The sequence below is a fragment of the Dasypus novemcinctus genome, chromosome 6 (assembly GCF_030445035.2).
Source record: "Dasypus novemcinctus isolate mDasNov1 chromosome 6, mDasNov1.1.hap2, whole genome shotgun sequence".
In the NCBI taxonomy this organism is placed as follows: domain Eukaryota; kingdom Metazoa; phylum Chordata; class Mammalia; order Cingulata; family Dasypodidae; genus Dasypus; species Dasypus novemcinctus.
This window is the reverse complement of record NC_080678.1, coordinates 51110381-51128049: the sequence shown is the minus strand read 5'-3', so window position 1 is coordinate 51128049 and position 17669 is coordinate 51110381. Positions and strand designations below refer to the sequence as shown.

General features: G+C 37.4%; 1 protein-coding gene across 2 annotated transcripts in view; it reads right to left on the bottom strand.

Moving 5' to 3' along the window:
• The window catches only part of HELLS (helicase, lymphoid specific), a 51759-nt gene extending 34821 nt beyond the window's left edge, over nucleotides 1-16938 (bottom strand). For both annotated transcript variants that reach the window (XM_058298801.2, XM_058298802.2), the window contains exons 1-6: nucleotides 16754-16938; nucleotides 16208-16329; nucleotides 10889-11011; nucleotides 5152-5208; nucleotides 2823-2859; nucleotides 2673-2737 (exon numbers count right to left, since the gene is read on the bottom strand). In XM_058298801.2, the coding sequence (XP_058154784.1) occupies nucleotides 2673-2737; nucleotides 2823-2859; nucleotides 5152-5208; nucleotides 10889-11011; nucleotides 16208-16329; nucleotides 16754-16784 (435 nt within the window). In that variant the 5' untranslated portion in view covers nucleotides 16785-16938. The remainder of the gene's footprint in view (nucleotides 1-2672; nucleotides 2738-2822; nucleotides 2860-5151; nucleotides 5209-10888; nucleotides 11012-16207; nucleotides 16330-16753) is intronic.
• Between the last annotated feature and the right edge of the window lie 731 nt (nucleotides 16939-17669).

Genomic DNA, 17669 nt, shown 5'->3' with positions numbered 1-17669 from the left:
AGAAATACAATAAAAAATTAACCCCCTAAGATACAAAAACAAATTTATAATTCAAGGACAAAGACCAAATGATGAAGGTATAGAAAAGATGAGTTGAAAAAGCAAGATATACCATGGCAGCATGCTCAATTGGGTCGTACAACACATAAAATGCATTCATAAGTTTAGAGATTTTTTTTAGCAAGTAGGTAAGATTTGTGTTAAACTTTTAAGAATGGATAGGAATTTGTTAGGAAAGAGGGTAGGAATAACAGGTATGCCCACAAATCTCAACGCAAGAGTGAAGCATGTACTAAAATACATGCTTAAAACCCTTTAACGGTTTCCTGTTGTTCTGATAGTCTTAAAAAGTCAAGACTGTGGACAACAAGTCAGATCACATTAATTCGCCCTCATTACCTCTAGATTCATCCATCACCACTCTTCCCTTATCATAAACCTAACTAAGCCAACTGAATTTCTTTTAAGGTTGTAAACTTGCCATGTTCTCCCATACCTTTGGATATTTATTCACGACTATTATCTCTTCCTCTAACACCTTTCCATTATCTTATTACTCTACTACTCCCCATATTCCCCTTTAAAGTATTTAACGTTTTATCCCCCAGGTCTCAACTTAGATGTCCCTTCCTAGATGCAAACTCCCATGAACCTCAAGTCTGAGTGAAGAGCCCCTCTATAGGCTCTCTACAGCACCTAATTTTCCAAAGATAATTGACTGTTTATGTCTAAATATTTCTCACTAGATGTAGATGGTAAGTCCCAGGACTGTGTTTACCTTTGTTTACCAAAGAATCTCACCCAATATGACCAAATTTGCCCAAGGGAGATACCCAACAAGCACTGGATGAATTACAGTAACAGTTTGTGTGACTGGCTATATACTTCAATAAAGCACATTAGCAATGTTTTTCAAATTACAGGTTATGTGGGTACAATAATTAATTTAGTGGGTCCTGACATTTAGTTTTAAATTAAAAGATAAAACAAAATGGAGAATAGTTGAGTGCATCCCTAGAGTAAAGGCAAGTGTTATTATATACAACATAATCTTTTTTGAAGATCTAAAAAGTTTGAATTTCAAACAAAAGAAAAATGCAGTGGGCAATAAAGTTCAGATTTTTAAATTCTAAGAATGTAACACATGAAAAAGATGCCTAAAGACATTTAAGGTTTGTCAAAACTGAAGATGCTCTTTGATTCATTCCTATTTTATGAGGTCTAAGAGGTGAGAAGAGAAAAAAATGTCTTGGCTTTAGAAATGATTTTAGTTCCCTAGAAGTCTTCAACAAGGAATACATGATAAATAAAGTTCTTAAAACAAGGTTCTGGGGTTACAAGACGATCTATTATGATGATAATTTCTGATGAGGTCAAACTCCTTAAACAGCTGGTGCCATATTCTTCCCCAAAACATTTCTCTGCTCTAGTCAGATAGTACCCTTACTGCTTCCCAATACTATGTCTAAATCTAACCTCCATGCCTCTGCTCATATTGTTCACACAATTAGAAGGCTCTGCCCTCTTTTCTGAGTTCCTGACACTGTAAGAGTCCACTAAGGTGCTTAATAAACACATGAAAATTGGTAAAGTAAAAGCTATTATTGGTGAAAACCAGTATAGAATAAAGCTAAAAACAAACCTGCCATTTAAAAACCAAACAGAAAAGTCTATGAAAGTAAGATGACATCAAGCAGCAGATTAAAGTCTACTATACATTGGTAGAGAGCTTCAAACTTTCTGGCAGTTTCACGTATAGAGGAAATACACTATTAAATAGGAAAAACAAACATATTTGATGAGATAACTACAAAATATTAAGGGAAGCGGATTTGGCTCAACTGACAGAGCGTCTGTCTACCATATGGGAGGTCCAGGGTTCACACCCAGGGCCTCCTGACCCGTGTGGTGAGCAGCCCCATGCGCAGTGCTGATGCGGCACAAGGAGTGTTGTGTCACGCAGGGGTATCCCCTGCATAGGGGAGCCCCACGCGCAAGGAGTGAGCCCTGCAAGAAGTGCCGTCCCATGCGAAAAAAGCACAGCGTGCCCAGCAGAGGCACCACACACACGGAGAACTGACACAGCAAAACACAGTGAATGGACACAGAGAGCAGACAACTGGGGGGCGGGGGAAATAAATGAAAAACTAATCTAAAAAAAAAAAACAAAACAGATTAACTAAGAGATCTCTTAATGATCCTTTAAAAAATGAAATAAGTCTCTTTATTACTATAGCTAAAACTTTATATATTCTATATATTTATGGTTGATTTTAAAATAATACTCTCAATATTAATTTTATTCTTTATGGAACGATCCTGAGAGCAAGGAATATTTAAAATGGGCTGGGGGAATGGATGTGGCTCAAGCAATTAATTGGGTGCCCGCCTCCCACACGGCAGGTTCCAAGTTTGGTTCCTGGTGCATCCTAAAGAAGACAAGCAGACAATGAGCAGACAGATGTGGGAGCCATCTGGGGGTGAGGGTAGGGAATATAAAAAATAAAATAAAATGACTTTTAAAAAATGGTATATGAGCTAAAAAAAAAAAAAAAAAAAAAAAAGGCTGAAATACCAAGTAACAGCAACCCTTACAGCTTTAAGGTGGTTCAAAACCCAAAACAGGTTTATGTAACATCAACTCTTATGTGTCCTCCCCCTTTTATTTTTACCTCTTTTGACATGACCTCTGAAATATTATACGATTCATCCTCTCTTCCTCTTTTCTTTCTCATATCTATTAAAAAAACACATTTTATTTTTTGTAGCAAATAAAACAAATATAAACACATATTATTCAAAACTATAACAAAGAAATTTACCTGGATTTTTTTCACTTGACTCAACTGAATTTTTACCCTAAAAAACAAGGATTTAGAATATAAATTTTTGTAAAGACCTTTATGAATTACATATTAAAACGTACTAACTTGAGAGATTTGCTCTTTATAGTTGCACCACACCCACATTTCTTCACTATATATTTACCTACATGTAACCTTTTTCTACATTTCTCTACCATAACTTGTTCTTGATCATCTCCCTTTGTTCTTTTTCCGAAAAGCTCTACCTTCTTTAATGTTTTTTTTCCCCATTCAGGAAGATAAATTTCAAAATTTAAACGTAGAAGTTATTTTTATTTTGAAATTACCATGCACATCTTCCAAGAGTACATTTATGCTGAAGAATATGGCTGTGGTATAGAAGGAGTACCCATTTTCAGCAAAATCTGTAAGTTTAATACAACTGAAAGTAGAAATGAAAGAGAATAATGATTTTAAAAATATAGTGAGTGGGGAGATAAGAGAAAGGAGAAAGAGTGTCAAAAAGTTTCAAAATGAAAATTAGAAAATAGGTACACAGATAGGAAAAATCATAAAAGAAATAAGAAATTAAAATTTTAAGTAAAAAACCTGAAAATCCCAAAAAGGGCTGTTTAAATGGAATAAGTAGAATTTAATGGTTGGCACACTTAGAACAGGAATCAAAACAAAACAAAGGGTGGGGATATGGGAACCTCTTATTTTTTTATCATAATGTTTTGTGTGATCTATTTATCTTTAAAAAAGAAAAAGACAATAAAAAAATACTAGAGAAAACAAAACAAAACCCCAATATAAAAAATCAGCTGGCACAAAGGAAAGAATGCATGATATTAAGAAGTTAAAGGGCAGGGAGTAAATAGCTAAGCCTGTAAAATTTTCTTATAAATATGTTCTTCAACCATTTCAGATAAATCAAATAGCAATCGAGTCAAAAATACCAGTTTTTAATAAAGAATTTTGCAATTTACCTTAAAAAAAAAAAAACCCAACTCAATTATATCACTAACCAGCCTAAGAACCAAATAACTGAATTTAAATAGATTTTAGTACACTTATCCAAATGATATCAAGATACCCTAAGCATTTTGCCTCTTGGTATTTTGACATTTCCTAATAAAAGCAGCTCAGTGTAGAAGCTTAGTGTAGAAGCTGATTGAGGGCTCTCAAAGAAATCCTAGGTTCAAATCCAGATACTATTTATCAGATAAGTGCCTTTCAACAAGTTATTTTTACCTTCTTACCTCAGCTTCTTTATATATAAAATGGGGATGATCATAACAGTATCTCTACCTAATAGAAGTGTTTTGAGAATTAAGAGAACACATGGTAAAGCACAGAACATCCAACCTATAGGAAGTAGTCAATAAACACTTTCTTTATTATTTCTCTTTTCATTAGCACAACTGTTCTTTAGACAATTCCTATCAATAAGGCATTAAACAACTTCATATCAAAATACAGCCTCTGAACAGATCTAATTCTAAAATTCAAGCTGTCTTTAAACGAATGCTCTAATATCTAAAATATTAGCATATGTACTAGAGAACTTCCATTATGGCCCCACCACTGCACCTGAAAGATAAAAACTCAGATTTTATATATATATATATTTTTTAATTTTATTTATTTATTTAATTCCCCCCCTCCCCTGGTTGTCTGTTCTCTGTGTCTATTTGCTGCGTCTTGTTTCTTTGTCCGCTTCTGTTGTCATCAGCGGCATGGGAAGTATGGGTGGTGCCATTCCTGGGCAGGCTGCACTTTCTTTCGTGCTGGGCGGCTCTCCTTATGGGGCGCACTCCTTGCGCGTGGGGCTCCCCTACGCGGGGGACACCCCTGCATGGCGTGGCACTCCTTGCGCGCATCAGCACTGCGCATGGGCCAGCTCCACACGGGTCAAGGAGGCCTGGAGTTTGAACCGCAGGCCTCCCATGTGGTAGACGGATGCCCTAACCACTGGGCCAAGTCTGTTTTACTCAGATTATATTTTTAGGGATGCAAAAGGCTGCTGCCATGATGATGTGGAGGCATAAAGTAGAAGTAGCCATCATTACAGCCTTCAAAAGAGCTGGCTACTAATAAAATGCTGCCAAGTATAATATTTGCAAGAGTCTTTCATGCAAGAAAGTATGAAAGGATCATACTTTGGCCTTCCTTCTCTATGTAAAATACCAAGGAAAAAATTTCACATGCTTCTATGCAGCATGCAACATAAAGGAAGGTAGGTTATCATATAAAGTTCAAATAATAGATGATCAAAAAGTTATAAGACTACAAAGGAATTTGAATTTTCTCAATATTTAAGGTGATAAAAATTCTAGCTAGTTACCTTTGTAACTTTTAAAGATTCCTTTTTTCTCTCCAATTTCTCTTTCTTCTTCTGTTCCTATAAGAAAATGTTTTCTTAATGACACAAGAGGAAAATACAAAGTATAAAATAAACATCTCAGCTTTCAAATAACTTACATTCATAATAAAGAAAAATTTCTCAAAGACATATGGATGACCAAAAAACAAATGAAAAGATGCTCAAAATCATTAGCCATCAGGGAAATGCAACTCAAACCCACAACGAGATACCATTTCACACCCACTAGAATGGCTATTAAATAAAGAGAAAATAATAAGTGTTGGAGAGGATGTAGAGAAAAAGGAACACTCATTCACTGTTGGTAGAAAAGTAAAATGGTATAACTACTGTGGAAAAGTTTGGCTGTTACTCAGTTACGTATAGAATTGCCCCATGACTTGGCAATCGTATTTTTAGGTATCTACCCTAAAGAACTGAAAGCAGGGACTCGAACAGATATTTGTACACTGATGTGCACAGAGGCATTATTCACAATCACCAAAAGATAGAAGCAATACTAAGCGCTTATTGCTAGAAGACAAAAGGGCAAATAGTGTTGATTCCACTTATATGAGATATCTAGAATATTGACATTCATAGAGACAGAAAGTAGAATAGGTCACAAAGAGCTGTAAGGTAAAATAGGTAAAGAAAAAACGGTAAATTTTCAGTTATGTATATTTTACCAGAAAACATAATTTAAAAAATAAAGGAGAATAAAACTTTCAGATACATAAAAGCTGAAAGGATATACCACCAACAGACTTGCACTACAAGAAATATTAAAGTTCTTCAAACAGAAGACAAATAAGACTATATGGAAATTTGGATCTATATGAAGGAATGAAGATCATAAGAAATGGTAACTAGAATTTTTAAGTTATTTAATTCTCTATAAAGATAATCAACCACCTTAAAGCAAAACTAATACGGTATTTTGGGGGGATTATTTAACATATAAAGAAGCTAAATAAAAGGCATTACACAACAATAGCACTAAGACTAGAAGGGGAGAAATATATGTAAAGTATAAAAACATTCTTACACTGCACATGAAGTAGCAAAATATTACTTGGAGTCATTCTGCAGTAAGTTAAGAATGTATTCTACAAACCGTAAAGCAATCACTAAAATAACGTAACAAAGAGTTATAGCTAATTAACAATCAATGCAGTCAAATTAGAATCACAGAAAATGTGCAATTTAAAATAAGGCAGTAAAAGAGGAAAAAAGAGCAAATAGTACAATTCAAATACAAATAGCAACAGGGTAGATTTATACTCAACCATAATAAAGTAAATATTAAATACAAATGATCAAAACACAACGTGAAAAGGAGCCATTTGGATTAGATAAAAAAGCCAGAGCAAACTATATGCTGTTTAACAAGACACCCATTTTGAATATCAAGATACAAATAGATTAAAGTAAAAGAATGGAAAACGACCCAGTATGCATTAATCAAAAGGAAGCTGTAGTAGCTATTTTATCAAATTAGATTTCAGAGCACAGAATATTACTGGAGATAAAGAAGATGTTTTTTATAATGACACAGTGGCACATTCATCGAGAAAACATCCTATGGGCAGCGGACTCGGCCCAGTGGTTAGGGCGTCCGTCTACCACATGGGAGGTACGTGGTTCAAATCCCCGGCCTCCTTGACCCGTGTGGAGCTGGCCCATGCGCAGTGCTGATGTGCACAAGGAGTGCCCTGCCACGCAGGGATGTCCCCTGCGTAGGGGAGCCCCACGCGCAACGAGTTCGCCCCGTAAGGAGAGCCGCCCAGCGCGAAAGAAAGTGCAGCCCGCCCAGGAATGGTGCCGCACACATGGAGAGCTGACACAACAAGATGACGCAACAAAAAGAAACACAGATTCCCATGCCGCTGACAACAACAGAAGCGGACAAAGAAGATTCAGCAAATAGAGAGAACAGACAACCGGGGTGGGGGGGAGGAGAAATAAATAAATAAATCTTAAAAAGAAAAAAAAAAAAAATCCTAAATGGTTGTGCCCCTAATAGGCCCAGGAAGTCTAAAGTATTTGCTATATAGTCCTCTACAGAAAGTTTACCACTAATTATGATGAGATCAACATACAAAAATCAATTGTACTTCTGTATTATAGAAATGTATAATCAGAGATTGAAATTAAATAACATTGTTAAAATGCCACTTCCCCCCTATTATTCAACATAATCCCAATCAGACGAAAATCACTGGGTCTTGAGCCAGGCAGATAGATTATGACACTAAAATACAATCCACAGAAAATAAAACTGATTAACTGGACCTCAACAAATATAAGAACAGTTGTTCTTCAAAATAATTACACAATTAACAGAATGAAGGACAAGCTATAGATTGGAAGGAAATATTTGCAAATTACATATCTAAAAAAAGATTTGTATTCAGAATCTATAAAGAATTCTCAAACCTCAAAAATAAGAAAACGATTAAAAATGGGCAAAAGACACTTAATCAAAGATATATTGATGGCAGATAAGCACAGGTAGAATGTTCAATAGCATTAGGTATAAAGAAAATAAAAATGGAAACCACATTAATAAACCACCATACATCTATTAGAATGGCTAAAATTAGACCGACCGAACCAAATGTTGGTAGGGATGTTGAGAGCTGGGACTCTCACACACTGAAAGTGGGAATACAAAATGGTAAAACCACTTTAAATCCCCTCTAGATAAAAGCACATGTCTATACAAAGACTTGTACCTGAAATCTTCATAGCAGCTTTATATGCTATAGACCAAACTGGGACTATAAATGATAATCTACAGGTGAATGGCTGAACATATTGTGATTTATCCAAGCAATGAAATACTCAGAAATAAGGCCAGACTATTAGTATGTGCAAAAACATAGATAAATCTCAAAATTACACCTAATGAAAGAAGTCAAACAAAATAAGAGTATATAGTATAATATTGCCATTTATTTACAATTCTAGAAAACGCAAACTAATCTACAGTGACAAAATGATCAGTGGTTACCTGAAGATGGGAGACAAGCAGGAAAGGGTAGGAGGGAATTAAAAAGAGGCAGGAGAGTGGGCCCATCTGTGGGCAGCGAGGGAGGCCCTCCTGCGGCTGTAGGCCAGTGACCTCCCTGCTCTGCTGGCCTTGCAGGGACCCAGAGCAGGGTGTGTGATTAAGGGTCTATACCGAGTTTCTTCCCAGGCCTGTGTGGAGCATGATTTCTCAGGCCTCCTGCTCTTTTGAATCCTCTCCGTCTTTCCCCACGTGGAAATGTCCCTCCTTTCTGATTTAAGTATGCCTGCGGCCCAATTTTTAAGAAGGGATAGCCAAGGGCAGCATCCAGTGGTTGCCTTGAACGGTGGTGGCTCCTAGAACCCTTCAGTACCTCGTGTCTTCCTCGTGTTCCTGTTTTCACACCCTCTTACTTGGTAATAGAGCTTGAGTGTTTGTTTTTCAGATTTCCTCTAAGGATACCATCCCCTCCCTCTTCAGCTTTAACAAGTTGGTCAGTCCAGCCAGCCTTCACCCTGAACTTAAAATGTTGCCTTCCTACACAACACCCTCCCCGCAGTAGTTGCAACCTGACTTGTGGCTTTTCCAACCAGATGAGTGTTGGCTTCAAGAATCTCTGGCCAGTCCTACACAGCCGGCTCCCTCGTTGTCCTTCTCTTACTGTAGTTTGGATTGGCCTTCACTTGGCGCATCTGTCACCAGTGAACACTGCTCCAGACACCACTCACTGTGATGGTCTGCATTCCCTTTGCTGGCACGAAACAAGTGGCCTGGTGCCACGATAAATTTTCTGGCTTTAGTCATTTAAAAATATACAGACATGTTATTTCTAGAGCTCCTACTGTTTCTCCACCTACTTTAAAATTTTCAGAGCAAGTAAGAAAGCAAAGACAAATGAAATCTCTCAAATTATTCCAAGAGGAGTAAGTAGCAATGCCACAGTGGAATTCAGGCAACCTGACTAGAATCCCAGCTCCTCCACTTCCTGGCTTGTGACCTTGGCCAAATTTCTTTGCTTCTCCAGGACTGTTTGCTCACCTCTAAGATGGGAGGATAATAGTAGCTATTTCTTGGGGTTGTTTGGAATTAAGGTAAAGTAAGTGCAAATAGAAAGCCCTAAAATAAATAAGTAAATTAAAAAAAAAAAAAAGAGGTAGGAGGAACCTTTTGAGGATGATAGGTGTTGTTATATTCACTATCTTAATTTGCAGTGGCTTCAGGAGTTGTCGAAACTTTTAAAAATTGTTCATTTTAAATGTGTGCAGTCAATTCTACCTCAATAAACCTGGTTGCAACATAAAATACATAATTTTCAGCCTCCGAAATAATTACTAGACATGAGGAGAAGCATAAACCTATAAGCAGGGAAAAAAAACAGTCAGCAGGGAAAAGGATGTGGCTCAAGTGACTGAGCTCCTGCCTCCTACATGGGAGGTCCTGAGTTTGGTTCCTGGAGAAAATGAGCAAGACAGCAAGCTGGCGCAACAAGAGACAAAAATAGGAAACACAACAAGAAAGACAACAAAGCAGGCAGCAGAGGTGGCTTAAGCAACTGAGCGCCTCTCTCCTACATGAGAGGTCCCAGGCCCGCTTCCCGGTGCCTCCTAAATTGATAAGCAGACACAGAGAGCACACAGTGAATGGACACAGAGAGCAGATAGAGAGCATAAACAACAAGGGGGGGGAAGGGGGGAATAAACTAAAGCTAAAAAAAAAAAACACAAAACAGTCAGCAGAAGAAACAGATGTAGCTCAGTGGCTGTGTGCCTGCCTCCCATGTACGAGGTCCCAGGTTCAATCCCCAGTTCCTCCTAAAAACAAAAACAAAACCACTTAGCGGGGAAGCAGATGTGGCTCAAGTGATAGGGCTTTCACCTACCATATGGGAGGACCTGCTTTCGATCCCTGGAGCCTCCTGGTGAAAAAGAAGAGAAAGTATGCCTACACAGGGTGCCAGTGCCCACCAAGTGAGTCATGCAGCAAGAAGACACAAGAGACGAAGGGGAGAGTTAAGATGAAGCACAGCAGAAACGAGGAACTGAGGTGGTGCAGCTGACAGGGAACCTCTTAAACATCAGAGGTCCCCAGGATCAAATCCTGGTGAATCCTAGAGGAGAAAAAGTGAAAAAGAGAAGACAAAAAGAGAAACAGATACAGAAGATCACAAAGCAATTGGACACAGACAACAAAAACAGCAGGGTGGGTGGAGGGGAAGGGGAAAATAAATAAATAAATCTTAAAAACAAAAAACAAGCAAAAAAAAAAACACCACTCAGCACATTAATGGATCAATGTATAACGGCATACCTCTTGGGAATAAAAGGAATGACCCAATGATAAACACAAAACATGGATGAATCTCAAAAATATGTTGAGCAAAAAAAGACACAAAAGAATACACACCACAAGATTCCATTTATATAATATTCTAGAAAAGGCAATAATAATCTACAGTGACAGAAAACAGATCAATAGTTACCTGGGGCCAGGTATGGGGATCACTGACTCAAGGTAACTTTTTGGGGTAATGGAAATGTTCTTTATCTTCATTGTGCTGATAGTTACACAGGTGTATAAATTGTCAAAATTCAAATTATACAATTAAAACATATGTATTTTTTTCTATTAATTTTGTGCCTCAAAAAAAAAAACCTGTTTTGAAAAACATTTTTAAGCTATTAGCTATAGTTAATCACACATACTTACCTCTAATTGTTGTTGTTCCATTTTAGTCAACAAAAATTTGGAATAGATATTGCTTTTTTCAAGCAAATGTTGTAGTCTCCGGTACCGAATTTCCATGGACTCTCTATCCAAAGACATGCGAGCCTATCAAAAGAAAATTTCCGTAATTACTAAAGGTTTAGATATACATTGGGTTTTTCTTTTGCATAAGGTTTAAAGAAAATGGACATACGAATACTCTTCTGGTTTAATGTTGTCTGTAAATTAAAAAAAAAAAAATTTTTTTACAGGATTAAATCCATTTATTAATGATAGTGTATTTTTCTATACCAAAAACTGGAACAAACAGCTGAAAAATATTTATTCTTGGATTCAAGAGGCAACTTGACAGATGTAGCATACATTCCAAAATACTGAAATTTCAGAAACCAGACACATGGTTACTAGCATCTACTGAATTGAGGTAGGTCCATTTAAAAAACACTTGAAATAAGGAAAATAATTAAAGTTGGATATAAGTTTTTAAACAATCAAATGCTGTAAGAAAGAAAGTCTTCATGTACATTTTACTTGAGAAATTTAAAATTTTTAAAATCTCACTGGCTAGGGACTAGAAAATCTACAATTTTACAATTTTAAAACTGTATTGTCGAAGTATTTCAACATGTCTACTGGTGATCCCCTACAGGCGTCTTCTCCCCTAAGTTTTGTCCTTATATCCCTTAGTTCTCCTTTACTCCCACAGTTTTACCTTTCATTTCTATAACCTTGCAATTAAAAACCTTTGTGTGCCATACTCTGTTTGTTTTAAAGAACATTTTATTTATTTATTTTTTTGAGATTCTGACGATTGAACCCAGGAGCTCACACGTGGGAAGCAGGTGCCCAACCACTTGATATACATCCACTCCTCCAGGACATTTCATTGAGTGTCTTCTAAGAGTCTACAATATTTTAGTAGCTAGAAAGAAGCCCTCTCTCAATTTACAATGACAAGAAAAGTTATATACAGAACAATACCAGAGGGTTTAAGACAGAATAACATAAAGGTACAAATAACTCCCTGGTAAGGGTCAAATAGTGAATATTTTAGTACCATACAGTCTCTTGCAACTACTCAACTCTGCCAAAAGAGAAGTAATAAATAATACAAAAATAAGTAGGTGTGGCTTTATTCCAATAAAGCTTTATTTATATAAATAGGTACAGGCCAAATCTGGTCATCAATTTGCCAACTTAGGATAGGCAATAATATAATTTGAAATATTAAAAAAAAAAAAAGCATTCCAGTGAGCCGAAGTGAGTCAAGTGAATTCATCTACTAAAGCTAAACATACGCAAACCTTAACAATCAGCATTTCCACTTCTTAGCAAGTAGTGTGAGGGAGAAAGCAAGCCCACACTCATGTCCAGGCCACAGAGGAGAAAGGAACCAGTACGTTTTAAAAGCTCCAAGGAAATTCTAATAGGCAGCCAGGACTGACAAATACTTTAGAGAATATTTGGATGTAACATTTTGGAAAACACTGTCAAACACAATTTATACTGCCTGACATTCAAGACAGATGTTTAGCCAAGATTATCTCTTTAATACAAATTCCTTAACACCAGTTCAGCCTAGTCAATTCATAAACACATCGAGCAATTCATCTACAATGCATTACATAAAATTACTGTGGGAAGTACACAAACACTTTGGTTGTCCACTTATTCCACAGATGAGGTTAACACTAAAATACCCGAAAATGACAAGCATTAAAAGACACGTATACAAGTTAGCACTAAACTGTGTGGTATAAACTGTAAATTCTGAAAAACTCAAAGAATCACTAAGGTTGGAGAAGTCAGAGATTTCAGAAAGTAATAAGCTGTATGAAAGAATGAAAGAGCAAAAGACTCAGGGTTCAGCCAGTTACTGTAATAAACAGTCCATGCATTAAACTACACTGGTCTTGGCAAGAGCACTAAGAATCATAGTTAAGTACATTTAGAACTAAAAGGACCCTTATAGATTAAGTAGTACATTTCCCTCATTTTACACAGGAGAGAGAAACTCCTGACTTAGTCAACTTATACAGCTATTTACTGACATATTTAGTATTTTGCATATTCTAGTAAACCAAGCCACCTACTTTTCAACCAATATAAATGGGAAAACAAAAACAATACAACAAAAAACCTAACCACCACCCCATATTGGTGGTTTCAATTTAGATAAAAGCAGCTGGGAATTAAAAGCAGGTTTGCAAGGGGGGCTACCAGTTCATTTTTATATCCTAAATAATGCCCCAGTAATTTGATACTCCAGCTTGTCACGATATATCTCTGGGATTGGCATAACCTAATTAACTTTAATGTAGTGGTTATCCCATGACCTCATAAAATTAAATATCACTGTATATTGATTTTTATTTTCTTAGATATTATCTCTCTACAGCTATCTTTCAAAATAAATTTCCCTATTAAAAAAGCAATGACAATAATAGATCAAGAAAAAATCTAACAAAATACATGTTTATTACAGAAAAATTAAATATTAAAAAAAAACCCATAAATCCCATAATCCCACCCACACAGATAATCCCTCTTAAAAGCTTCTCAAACTATTTTCAGGAAAGCCTTTCTTTCTCCATTACCAGTATAACAAAGTGATTACAACAGGCAGTCAATGAGCAAAGTTGTTTGGTATTATAAACAGGGAAATTACTTAAAAAAATAATTCTTAAATTTTCACTTTTTAATTTGTTTAAAAGTTAGTTAAAATATTCTGGGTTTAATTTAGACATCGCTGCTACCTTAAATCCTGCTGGGAATAAGTTGGCATTTATATTTTTAAAGTAGTTAGCACTTTAAGATGTCATCATGGAATAATTTATAATTAATTTTATAATTAATAAAATTAGAACAATTCAATACCAGTGGTTAGTTTTAAAAGCCAGTCTCCCATATTTCAAAATAAGTTTGCAGTAAATCTTCCTACCATTACTCCTTCTTGATTTAGCAATTTATTATTTGTTACAATCAGATAAATTACAGTTCCATTTGTAGAAAGAACTGAGTTGCTTGGCAAGGACCATCAAGTGGCTAGGGTGAAAGAGGATACCAATGGACACAGAACAGAAATTCCCCACTGTCTACTGGCTTCTCTCTCCCAAAACTAAGATATTTTGAGGAAAAAGAATATTTTCCTCTTCTAGGACTGGAAAACATCATTCAATTCATAATTCATTATATTTTAGTCTACATGATATGAACCATTTTCCTTTTTACCTCTAAGAAATCCCCTAATTCAGATTGCTCCCCACCCCCCATTACATACCACACTAAAGCACTGCTTAAGTCTTCCAGACTAACAATGACTGCTTTCAAAAGGAAATGCAGGTGAAAATTCAAAGAAAACAACTCCAGCAAATGAATGTCAAAGTCAATTCTCTGGGTTCTTGACAACCTCAGAATCTCCTAAGGCAAGGTAATTGCTTCCATTAAGGGAATTAAGCTAGCTCTTTCTTCATTAAGTACCTCTATATAATGCACATAAATACTATATTCTCCAAAAAGAAAAGAAACCTTTACTTTTGTATAGTGAGTTTCATGACTGCCAAAGACATTACCATATATTTTAATCTCAAATAGGGAATAACTTTTTGTAAAAATTAATCAAATTCTTTCAATACCTGTACATGAAAAGATTATGTAATAAAAATGGACCACCAACACCACTACGTTTTAATTATACCCTTGCAGTTAGCAGAAGGATTAAAAAGAACTATACCCTTTTATACAGAATTGTTAAGTGCTATTATAGGTTCTAGATGCCCAATTGCTAAAGAAAAACTAGCAGTACTACATCTATTCCTCAACATAACAATTATAATAAATTTTAGGACTGCAAGATGTTTGCTCATAAGCTTAAATGTTTCGCTGACAGAAGTCATTTTGACCCCAAATTTTATCAGCAAATATATGTGGTACTATAAAGATCTTCTGACAGATCTTTTGTAGGTGGAAAGGACATTTCTTCCCTTTAAGTAATGTATTTTGGAAATGTACTCCCATTGTACCTCAGGGATACCGCTCTTCAAATGGTATTTTGCTACCCAACAAAAGGAAGAAACAGTAAAACCGAAGATGCACTACTCAAGATCGCTCTTAGAACCTTTGAAGTTGATTCTATTCTGTGAACTTACCCCAGGATATGTACTTCACAATTTACCTGTTACATGGCTAGTAAATATATTTATTATGTTTAATATATCCAATAAGCATGTTATATAATACATAACATTATATCTATTACATAACGAATATTCTTTTATTATAGTTATTCAATAAGCATGTACTGGTTGCCTACTATCTGCTAGGTACTCAGCCTATAAAAGCAAAACAGTAAGTAAGTGCTGCCCTCCAGAACATTATAGCTCAGTGAGAGAGAATCAAAGAAGTAATCACAATACTGTGTAATGAACAAAGAACTATGGGAATATACAAGAACGAGGAAAAGTGGTTCAGGGCAGACTGTCAATTCTATTAATTCATAACTTCCCTGAAGCAAATGAGGTTAATGTGACTTAAATCCTAAATTCAAATCTGGATTTGGACACCGAAGTGTCATCCCGACTGTCTCAGTTTCTTCACTTGTAAATGAAGATAATTACAATATTGAAAAGGCTAAGCAAATTAATACAAGTATATCACTGAATAGGCAGTACGTAGGAGCTGGCTATCATTTTCTCCCCCTGCATATCCAACAATTAGGCAGCAGGGTGGGGCTTCCGAATATAACTAACAGGAACTCAATCTGCCAGAGGCTAACATTGCTTTTAGCAAGCTGGTACTCTTCAAGAAAACCAGAAGCACATACTTATAAATGAAAAAGTACCCCGCATTTTTAGATAAAGAATCTTATTTAACAATAAGACAGTCCAAAAGCAGCTTTAAAAAAAGGGCAACTTATCTAGAGGGATCCAGCACTAAACTGAAGTCAGCAGACCTGGATTCCAGCCCAGACTTTGACTGAGGCTAACTTCTACTCTCAGTCTAGCACATTATCACTACAGGTTTTAGAGATTAATGTTTACCATCAGGCTTGTATTTAAGGTATTAATTAAAGGAAATAAGGATGACAGAATACACTACAGACTTCGGAAGCAATTATGATGGCAAAGCAAGTAATTTCAAATGCTCTCTTACAGTAGAGATAAGACCATTTTATAGTACACCAAGATTCTCAAAGATATCATTCAAAGCATGTGTAAAGGTGTTCAATACCAGTATCTGTAAACACACAAATAAGTAACAAAGCCGTTGTGAAGTTTATGAAAAGCCTTACTCCCAAACTACCTTTTCCAGCATCTTCCTCTCCTTCTCAAGTCCAGCAGCCTCAAGCTGCTCTTCCTCTTCTAGCATGGCTGGGGTAATCACGGCAGTCTCCAGCTGCTCAACCATACCTGGAGCGAGGGACCCTACGAGGGCAAAAGGCTTTTAAATTTGTAGTTTAAAAAGACTATCAGTTACTAAACTATTGCATTAAACATCTCCCTCCCCTACCCAAATATATTTGGACTAAAAGTTGAAGATGCACGGGGACGCCCAGCATCACCTTTCAGAAGATGTCCGAGGTCTTGGCAATGCCAACAAGTTGCCTTGCCCCACTTTAAACTCGGGATGCTTGAGAAAACGGAGACCACCCCCCGTGGAAAATCTTCTCGGTCATACAAATATGTGCGAATCTGGGGTGCTCTCCACTCACCTCTCCACTGCTGCTTTCCCTTCCTTCCCTCCTCAGCCCGTGCCAGGGTCGGTTCCCTCCCCCAAGCTCTGCTGCAGCCTGCATGCTGGCCCCTGCTCGGGATGCCGCCACAGCGCCGGAAGGCTCTTCTCACTCACCGCCACTACTCGCGGGAGGCTCCGCTGGCATGGCTGGACACACACGCGGGAACAGACCCCTTTCTCAGCACCTGCAACGGCCGCGCGCTAACTCCTCACAGCGGAAGCCCGCCCTAGCCTTCTCCGCAAACCTCCAGTCAGAGAAAAACGCGCGCTTCTCCTTCGCGGGAAAAAGCTGTCATCTCGCGATCTTTCGCGCTCCCCGCCTCCTTCAGCCCGAGCAGTGCGAGATTTGGAGCAGTCGGGTTTTTCCCGGGAACTACCTGTGGTGGTAAAGGTTGTGTGCCTGAACCTATGTTCCTTGGGGGACTTGCAGAATTTATCCTTTAACTAGCGCTGTGATTTTGAGTGAATCTGCCAACCGTGGAGGGCCCCAGTTTTCTTATGGGGCAGCAGTACGCATTAGTTTATTTAGTAGCGCGCCTTTTCCAAGGCACCTTTACACATTTTGTTATTAAATTCCCCTAACCGATGATCCTTTAGGTAGGAAAGATGTATGAGTATCCAGGGGAGGATCCCAGAAAACGAGAATATTGTCAATATTTTACTCAGCACCTGCAACTCCCAGGGCGCTGAAAATCTGAATTTGACTCTGCTAAGAGCTCTTTTGTGGATAGGCTGGGGAGAGAGAAAGGCTAGGTAATTAAGATGGGAAATTAAGATTATGGGTGGGTTCAAGAAAGTTTTAAGATAAGGAAGAATTGGGAAACGGACTTTGGCCCAGTGGTTAGGGCGTCTGTCTACCATATGGGAGGTCCGTGGTTCAAACGCCGGGCCTCCTTGACCCGTGTGGAGCTGGCCCATGCGCAGTGCTGATGCGCGCAAGGAGTGCCGTGCCACGCAAGGGTGTCCCCCCCGTGGGGGAGCCCCATGCGCAAGGAGTGTGCCCGTGAGGAAAGCCGCCCAGCGCGAAAAG